We start from the raw sequence: 9,203 nt of genomic DNA on the forward strand, positions 1-9,203 counted from the left end.
GCTCTCTAAGTCTTCAGTGGGTTTTGACCGAAACCCACTGAGACCTAAAGAGCTCTGATTGCACTTATTTCAATTCTTGTGGATTTATGAAATTACAACTTTACAAGGAGTTCAAATTTGCTATTTATAGTTTATTTTAGCTTCTCTAAATGTGTTAAAATATTATCAAAAAATTAACTAAATTTTAAATGTCGTTGATGAAAGAGGAGATAGGAAAGAGAAGAGGGAGAAAAGAAAAACGACAAAAAAAAATGTTTGATTTGTCAGAAGGATAAAAAGGGAAGTGCACTTGAAAAAGTACGTTTTTTGATAAATACCAAAGTAACATATGTCTTTTGGTCAATTAAGATATCTAGATACATAATTTAATAAATTGTCGTTCTTTCTTTGACATGTTACTAAAGAGGAGAAGGTTACTGGACAAATGCTAAACTATGCATAAGGACTTAGGGCATCTCCAATTGTTAAACCTCTCTATAAGTTTTTTTGCAGTTTCCAATATGCTACATCAACGCCACATCAACTGGGAAAAAATTTACTATTCTCTCCACAATCAAAAAACCTCCATGCAACTTTTTTGTGGGTCCTACATTAAAAATCACACATCTTTATTTATTACTTTTTTCATTTAATATCTCTATATAATTTTTACTTAATAATTTATTTAATTCTCATCTTTAATTTAATTTATTTGTAATTTTTAATTAATAAATTAATGAACTTATAATTTTTAATTTAATTTTTAATTTATAATTTTTAATTTCTCATCTTTATTTAATATTTAATTTATAATTTCTCATCTTTATTTAATATATAATTTATGAATTTTAATTTAATTATAATGATTGCTATTTTTTTAACTTATCAATTGAAGTTTGATAAAGCAAGTTTAAGCATCGAATTAGAGGTTGGGGTGTGATTTTAGAGGAAAAAAAAATCCACAATGAGATATATGATGTACAAAAAAAAAAGAAGACAAAATCTACACTAGTAAATGGATTTATGTCTCACATTGACAAATTCATTTTTCAATCTCCTCAAGCTATATTGCCATAGATAAGCACACTTTTAAGAACTTGAGAAGTGAGCGTGATACATCACATGCTTTAGAATAAAATCGTCCATTACCATCTCTTCTTTCCAATAGGATATTTTGAAGTGCTATAATGATAACCATCCAAGACAAAAATTACAAACAACAATAAGATAAACTAAACTCGATCTTAAAAAACATAGCTAAAAAATGAAAAACCATCTAATAAGGTATTCCCCATCTTTTGGATATTATTTCACATGCCTTTTTATGTATATCCTCTTGTTGCTTTGTCATTCTTGAAGTATCCCTCATCAAGATTTCATAATCACGTCGAAATGCTTCAGATTCTGCAACTTTCTCGTTGTTATGGAATTCATCTATCTTCCTAACTTTGTCTTGTTGAATACCTTTGAATTCCTTCCACATGTTGCTCATGTTGCCAATGCTTTGTTCCATTATTTCTACCACTGCATGATTGATTTTACCCTTCTTCTTTGCCACCTTTTGCCCAATTGGACGCTTGCGCGCTTCACAGTCGTCCGCATCAACACTAGCATCTGGGTTGGACGAGGATGTGTGTGCCCCTAATTCAGATGTCCTTGCTTTTTTCCCAACACGATGACCCTCTGATTGTGGAGCTCATTTCACTTGCTCTTTCAAAATTCTCTACACATGTTCATATTTAAAAGGCCTGTTCTTATGCATGTCCTTCCACTTCATATGGGGTTTTACAAGTATGTCTTCATCACTCTCACCGCTATGACGATTCTCCCAAAAATTATTGTACATTGAACCAAATTCATTTGCCGATGAATAATACCCATAGAAATGTGACTTTAGCGCCATGAAATCCCTCTTCTTAGTTCCATATGGCCGAGTCTCGTTGTAGTAATCTCCGATACGCTTCCAAAAAGCTTTATCCTTTTGAGAATTCTCGATTGCTGAGTCAGTGCTAATATTGATATATGATTTTGCAAGATGTTGCTCTTCTTCTACTGTCCAAAATGTTCGTTTGCTGCCCATCTCTACATCAACATTAAAATCAATTTTTTCCACCTCAACTTGTGTCGAATGTGGTGGAAACTGAGACTCAAGGGGAGAAGGTGGTGTTGCGAGTTCTTTCTCGACTCCGGATGCACCTATACTCGCTCTTCTTGATTCATCCAAGCCCATGGCCGATGGCGGTTGAGGAAGATGCATATAAGGAGGGTATTGTTGAAGATATTGAATATTTTGAAAATTTGGAGGATATTGTGTAGGATATGAAAAATTTTGTGGATATTGTGGAGCATAAGGAAGATTTTGAAATTTTGATGAGAATTGTGGAGATGAAGAAAGTTGAGAAAATTGAGAATTAGGACGGTTATTTTGAAGCATTGCATTTCTTCAGGATTCTGTGAATTCGAAAACATGCTAAAAGATCCACTAAAATTTTCATCCATGGATAAAAATTAGAATGATAGGATCAAATGAGAAGTTTGGATGAGCAGAGAAGCTTGGATGAGTAATAAAAAGATAAGAAGCAGCAACGACTTCTTATCTTTAAAAATATGAATGGAAAAGATAAGAGAAGTAGAAGTTTGAATGGAAAAGATAGGAAGTTCATCACCTATAAATAGTAAAACATTTAAAAATTAAATAAAATAAATATACTAATGTAAATATATCAACGGATAGTTGTTAAAGTTTATTTATACTAACATTGTAAATTGAAACAGCAACAACTAAAATAACCATGGCTAAAATAATTTTTTTTAAAAAATATTTTTTAATTATTTAAAAAGAAGTCAACATGCACTATTATTTCTCAATGATTGGTAGTTTCATCCCCAAGAGAAAAAAGCAGGTTTGATATTTCAAACCTGCTCTTAAAATAAAAACCTCAAACCTTATCTCTCTATTCATTAGAGCTTTTTTGTTGAGCTTTTTTATTTTTACAAATCTTTTAAAAAGCTTGTATTGAAGATGCCCTTAGACATAGTACCTTGGGACTTGTGAATCAAGTAAACAGCTCATTTTTTTTTGGTTAATGTTTGTTTTTATATTTGTTTAATGCGTCCCTCTAAGCCATTAGCAAGGGGATTCTATTTTTTAATTATAAGCATGTTGTCATCTCTCTCCTTTATGGATCTAATCATCTAAATCACTTCCGCGACCCCGTGGGTCATCCGAGACGGTATGAGACGGGAGTTGCTGCAATGAGGCCGTCGGGTCGAAACTCAGTGGCAGCGGGAGAATAAATCCCCTATCCCTGTATCCCACCCGGTCCGTCCCATACTAGCTCGGGTGCTACGATTTACCTCCCTCACGATGGCCGTGGGTCCGGTCGGTGGGGGCCCTGGGGGCAAGGGCTTCACCTTTTTGCTGCAATCTAAATCACTTCCGCTGCACCAACAACCCCGCTTATTCTAACCCTGGCCCATAGAACATGAGAAATTATACCCTGTTTTGCTATTCCCTTGGTTTTGCGGTGGTGGTTAGGGCCAAGGTTTAAGATCCTGAGAAAGCAAAAACCTTTAAATTAGAGAAAGGAACCAATAGAATAAACAATAGAAATAAAGGTTTTGGACTATGAGCTCAGATGATCAATCAATGGAACTATAAGCTGTTTTGTATCGCTTGTTTAGAAAGTAATAGTTTTACAAAGTTCCAGGCTTTTCAGCTTCCAGTGCTTGTGAGAAGTCAAGGGAATTGTAACTGTCATGACTTGTTAAAGAGTGGTTTTGTTTCTAATTTCCAGGCTTTAATTTCTTGTTACATTAATCATGAGCTTAGAGTACTTGAAGAACACCGAATCTATGGGATTTCTTGTGTCTCTGGTTTAATCTATTGGCGGACTCCGGTTTGGTTGCTTTCGGATTAAATAAAATAAAAAATATATATACCCTTTATTTTTTTAATGTCTCTAGAGCTGTGCAACAACTCAAATGTATTGATTTTCAAAATATTTATCACATTTAAATATTACTCACGTGCAATACTTTATATATAAATTTATTTTGTTAAGCATTAGTTTTACTAAATATAAAATTTAATTTAAATTTTAGATCTGAGATAATCATTTCTTCAATTTAAATTTCATAAATAATATTTTTCTAAATTTAAGGAATCAAATACTCTTTAAACATTAATAAAAATAATTAAAAAAATAAAGATAATTAAAAATTTTAAAATAATTAATATACTGTGTAGTGAAAAATGACTATCTATTTAATAAAATAAATTGTTAAATTTTAATAAATATTTTCAATTACTTTAACTAAATGCATATGCGACTATTTTTATAATTTTATTTCATAATTTATATTTTAAAAATCAATTTTAATCACACGTTGGCAATTTATTTGTATGAATCTCGCCCGGTCAAAAACACATGGTTGACTTAGTGTTCTTCTAGAATTTGACCCCAAAAGAAATCTACTAAAACGACAATTTAACGGAAGATATTAGGAAAAAAGAACCCTTGATACATCAAAACAAGTATATTGTTCAAATATCATAAATGGCTGCGACGTGTTTCCGTACAAGCATCGACGTGGTCACGTCAGAGTAGTCCAACTCTTTGTAAAAAATGAAAAAAAAAATCCTTTATTTTTATCCTAAAAATATTAAGATATCATGTCACCAAACTGTGAAACAATTTCAATTAAATTATATTTATTATAATAATACTCACCCCCTCTCTCTCTCTCTATATATATATATAAATAAAAATAAAAATAAAGACGCACCACCAGATGTCCACGTTGCCACGCGCTGTTGGGTAAGCACGCGGGTATGTTTTGTGCGTATGAGTTATCTTGGATATTTGGGATCCAACACAGGATCTAATGAGATAGTAGCGCAAATATAGGAAAGAAAAGTCAACCCACAAAGTATCTACTATCAGAACGAAAGCTTGGAACGCTTTACGACCAGTCGCGCCGAGGCGTGTCAATGAACCGGACGGCGTGCATGTGTTTCTTGGAAGACAAGTCAATCCAAAGAAACATCCGAGCAGCTGCATCTATGACGGCGAATAAAGAAGAAGAAGATTCTTTTAAGAAATTTATTCCTCCTTTTGCAAATACTAATTTTAGTTTTAGTTAAAATGGTAGATCTCTGTCTATATAAGAACCGCCAAATCTAGCAGAAAGATCACAGAAATCAATTCACAAATTCTCCAAATTGGTTTTTTATTTTCAAAGTTATTTACATCCATGGAGAAGGTCTCATCGCTGTCGGAGCTCGGCCTGGCGACTGACATCCACCGTTCCCTGTTCCGCCCCATCCACCATGCGGCGCCGCCCTCCCCCACCAAGCGGCGCACCAAGATCTCCGTCGTGGGAGCTGGTAATGTCGGCATGGCGATCGCTCAGACCATCCTCACCCAGGACCTCGCCGACGAGCTCGCGCTCGTCGACGCGAAGCCCGACCTTCTCCGCGGCGAGATGCTGGACCTGCAGCACGCCGCCGCCTTCCTCCCCCGCACCCGCATCCTCGCCTCCACCGACTACGCCGTCACCGCCGACTCCGACCTCTGCATCGTCACGGCCGGGGCCCGGCAGGTGCCGGGCGAGACGCGGCTCGACCTGCTTCACCGCAACGTGGCGCTCTTCCGGCTGATCGTGCCGCCGCTGGCGAGGCACTCGCCGGCGGCGCTGCTTCTGGTGGTGTCGAACCCGGTGGACGTGCTGACGTACATCGCGTGGAAGCTGTCGGGGTTCCCGCCCAACCGGGTTATCGGATCGGGTACCAACCTCGATTCCTCTCGCTTCCGCTTCCTCCTCGCCGACCACCTTGAAGTCAACGCTCAAGACGTGCAGGTACACCCGCCAAACTTTGACTGGTTTCGGTCAGATCCGACCGTTCATTATAACAAGGACTTACGGGCCGTTGGATGGATGAATGGTGATTGCAGGCGTACATGGTGGGGGAGCACGGCGACAGCTCGGTGGCGCTGTGGTCGAGCATCAGCGTCGGCGGCGTTCCGGTGCTGGGTCAGCTGGCGAGCGACGACAACAAGGCGGCGGTGGTGATGGAGCAGGAAGTGCTGGAGCGGATCCGGAAGGCAGTGGTGGACAGTGCGTACGAGGTTATCCGGCTCAAGGGCTACACCTCCTGGGCCATCGGCTACTCCGTCGCCAGCCTCGCCCGCTCCCTCCTCCGCGACCAGCATCGCATCCACCCCGTCTCCCTCCTCGCCGCCGGCTTCTACGGCATCCCCCGCGACCGCCAGGTCTTCCTCAGCCTTCCCGCCCAGATCGGCCGCTCCGGCATCCTCACCGTTGCCAACCTCCATCTCACCGACGAGGAGGCCGCCTGCCTCCAGCGCTCCGCCGAGACGCTCTGGGAGCTCCAGCAGAAGCTCGAACTTTGAGGAACTCAAATAATCTCCCAAGAAATTATACTGTTTAACGTCCTATTAAAAAAAATCGTTATAATATATCGTAGTTAATTAGTATTAATACGATAGTCCCGGAGTTGTTCCGCCATTGATGCGGTATCGGATGGTCAATCAAAAATATCAAACCAGGGGTTGACCGTAATTTGGAGGAATTCTGACTTCTATAAGTGAAATTTCATATAAAGAGAAAAAAAAAATCGAGTGGTCAAATTGCGACTTGTATTAGCCGATTTGGTTCGACTTTTGCGGGCGGAGGAGGAAACCGATGGAGAAGAAGGCGGCGCCGAAAGCTGCCCCCCGCCATTAGTCGCCGGTGATTTCCTCAGAGTTCGCCGTGCCCGTGTGGTGTCCATGGAGCAGCGCCAGGAGCAGGACTTCGACCGCTTTCACTCCCACGTCGACGACCGCCTCCTCGCCCTCTTGCCCACCGCCGATTCCTCCCACGGTCTCTTCTCCCTGACCTTCCTCCGTAGGCTCCTCGACGCCTTCCTCTCCTGTGACGACGAGTTCCGCTGCCTCCTCCTCGCCCGCGGCTTTGGCGGCCTCCTCTCAAGGCCGGGCGCCGATCGCGCGGTCGCCGACCTACTTGATCGAACCGTCAAGTCGCTCGACGTCTGCAGGGCTGCCTCCTTAGCCCTCGACTCGATCCGCCACTTCCATCGGCTCGCCGACACCGCCGCCTCGGCGGCCATTCCCGGCCAGGGCGGCCGCGCCTGCCGGGCCATCGCTAAGTTGCTTGCCTCTTTCCTCAATTCCGCGGCTGCGAGATCCGAGGGGTCGTCCGGATCCTCAGGCCGATCGAGCCGCAGCGGCCATTTGCGGACGCTGGGACGCAGAAGCTACTTCTCCGGCAGGAATACGCCGCCTGTGCCCGCCAATCTGATCGTCCCTAGGGGCAGCCCAGCCGGCGGCGAGGAGATCGCCTTTGCGGTCTACGCGATGAGCTCCGTGCTGGCCTTCACTATGTGGGCCCTGGCGGCGGCCCTTGTGTGCCAGGATGGGGGCGGAACGTTGCCGTCGAGTCCGGTGTCGCCTCGGCAGCATCTGCCTTGGGCGGGGACGATGGTCCTGCTGCAGGACCGCATGTCGGAGGAGTGGCGGAGCAGAAAGGGAGGTGTCGTGCAGCTGGCGGAGATGCAGGCGCTCCAACGGTGCGCGAAGGGGCTAATGGAGGCGGTGAGGGAGGGCGGAAGGCCTCGGGTAGAGGACTTGGCGGAGAGGGCGATGAAGCTGGCGGAGGCGTGTCGGAGGTTGGAGAAGGCGCTGGCGCCGCTGGAGAGGCAGGTGAGGGAGGTGTTCCACCGAGTGGTGGGCAGCCGGGCGGAGGTGCTCCGCTGCATGGAGCAGAACAAGCGCGCTGCGGCGCCTCCAATTCCCCCTTAAGCTGGATCGCTTCAGCAGCTGCCGGATTGCTTTCCTCTTTTAGTGTGAAAATTTGGAATTTGCCCATGTTGTTAATTATTGGGAGCAATCTTTTTTCGGCAATTTATAAGGACTAGATTTTTAAATTGATCAAAATAGGTATAGTATTTTGATATTTACTAAAGCACATATGCTGTGATCAAAGTAGAAAAAAATAGATGGTGTTAAGGTCAAAGTTAAAAATCATAAAAGGTTCAGATCTATGAAGTAAACCAATTAGATAGAGCGGCAGTATCATCTGGTCGGTCCAGATCTCGTCAGAACGATCATTTTCTGAGAGCCCGCGACTAAGGCTAATAGTCAAGCAATAATTCCTTGGACCATTGCCCTCGAGTGAGAGACATGTCCGGTCGGACAAAGGGCAGCCTTCCGACAATAATACAATCGGACAAAATGCAGGAGAATAACTCTGTTCATTAAGTCCGGGCAGGAATTACTCGGCCGGTCGACTGTGTATGGACCCACCATCTATCTTGTCATATTTTTTTTGGAGTTGGTGTCGCTGACAGTAAAGCATGCCTAATAAGTAGATCGTATTTTAAAAACTTTCAGACTATTATATTAGAGAGTTGAATATTGTTTAAGGAATGGTGTTAAAGACACTTTTTGATTTGTCTTTTCTTAAGATGTCTAGGAAAATGTGCATATGTTTTGAGATGGATGCACGAACACTACAGTAATACTATTAATCCTGTTCGGGATCTGAGTCAGACGGAAGCCGGTGGAGATGACGTTAATATTGACGGAGAGGCGACTTTGATGCACCCTGTGTATGCGCGTCAGAAAAGCGAACCCCCACGCGGAACCTAGAGGTCTGTAGTATGGGGATTGGTGCTATTTAGACTCTGCACACATTCAGACAAGCACACGAAGTGTTAAAGACCAGAAACCATGGAAAAAGTCCCCGGCGCAGACCCTTCGACGCTCAAGTTAGGTAATTTTTCCCCGGAAAAGCAGTGTACAATGGAAGGAAAAAGAACTGTTGAAGACGAGTGCAGATGTGTGCGTACCTAGCTAATGAAGAAACCAGGAAAAAGACTCTGCACATATTCAGACAAGCACACGAAGTGTTAAAGACCAGAAACCAAGGAAAAAGTCCCTGACGCAGACCCTCCGACGCTCAAGTTAGGTTATTTTTTTCCGGAAAAGCAGTGTACGATGGAAGGAAAAATAATTGTTGAAGACGAGTGCATATGTGTGTGTACCTAGCTAATGAAGAAGATCTCCCTTTTTATAAGACTCTACCTGCCTTTTGAGTCTGATCGTTGCTAGAGGATGTCGGGTGTCAGGGTATGTCGGGAGAGGGAGGACGTCTGCAGTCTCCCATTGGTCGGAGGAAGGTTCCACCTTCAGTGTGTG

At 42.7% G+C, this 9,203-nt stretch overlaps 3 protein-coding genes across 3 annotated transcripts; 2 read left to right on the top strand and 1 right to left on the bottom strand.

The window, feature by feature from the left end:
• Positions 1-1,255: 1,255 nt before the first annotated feature.
• Positions 1,256-2,209, bottom strand: LOC121994662. Its single transcript, XM_042548619.1, has 2 exons — positions 1,792-2,209; positions 1,256-1,662 (listed from the first exon to the last, which is right to left on the bottom strand). The coding sequence occupies exons 1-2, from the start codon at positions 2,207-2,209 to the stop codon at positions 1,256-1,258; spliced, it is 825 nt and encodes a 274-aa protein (XP_042404553.1).
• Positions 2,210-5,147: 2,938 nt separating this feature from the next.
• On the top strand, positions 5,148-6,564 carry LOC121996015 (L-lactate dehydrogenase B-like). The gene is made up of 2 exons (XM_042549818.1): positions 5,148-5,841; positions 5,937-6,564. Exons 1-2 carry the CDS (start codon positions 5,236-5,238, stop codon positions 6,393-6,395), a joined length of 1,065 nt encoding a protein of 354 aa, XP_042405752.1. The 5' UTR covers positions 5,148-5,235; the 3' UTR covers positions 6,396-6,564.
• A 76-nt stretch (positions 6,565-6,640) lies between these two features.
• LOC121996017 (protein ROH1-like) lies at positions 6,641-7,913 on the top strand. Its single transcript, XM_042549820.1, has one exon. It carries the CDS (start codon positions 6,774-6,776, stop codon positions 7,803-7,805), a length of 1,032 nt encoding a protein of 343 aa, XP_042405754.1. The 5' UTR covers positions 6,641-6,773; the 3' UTR covers positions 7,806-7,913.
• Positions 7,914-9,203: the final 1,290 nt, after the last annotated feature.

The sequence above is a fragment of the Zingiber officinale genome, chromosome 6A (assembly GCF_018446385.1).
Source record: "Zingiber officinale cultivar Zhangliang chromosome 6A, Zo_v1.1, whole genome shotgun sequence".
In the NCBI taxonomy this organism is placed as follows: Eukaryota; Viridiplantae; Streptophyta; class Magnoliopsida; order Zingiberales; family Zingiberaceae; genus Zingiber; species Zingiber officinale.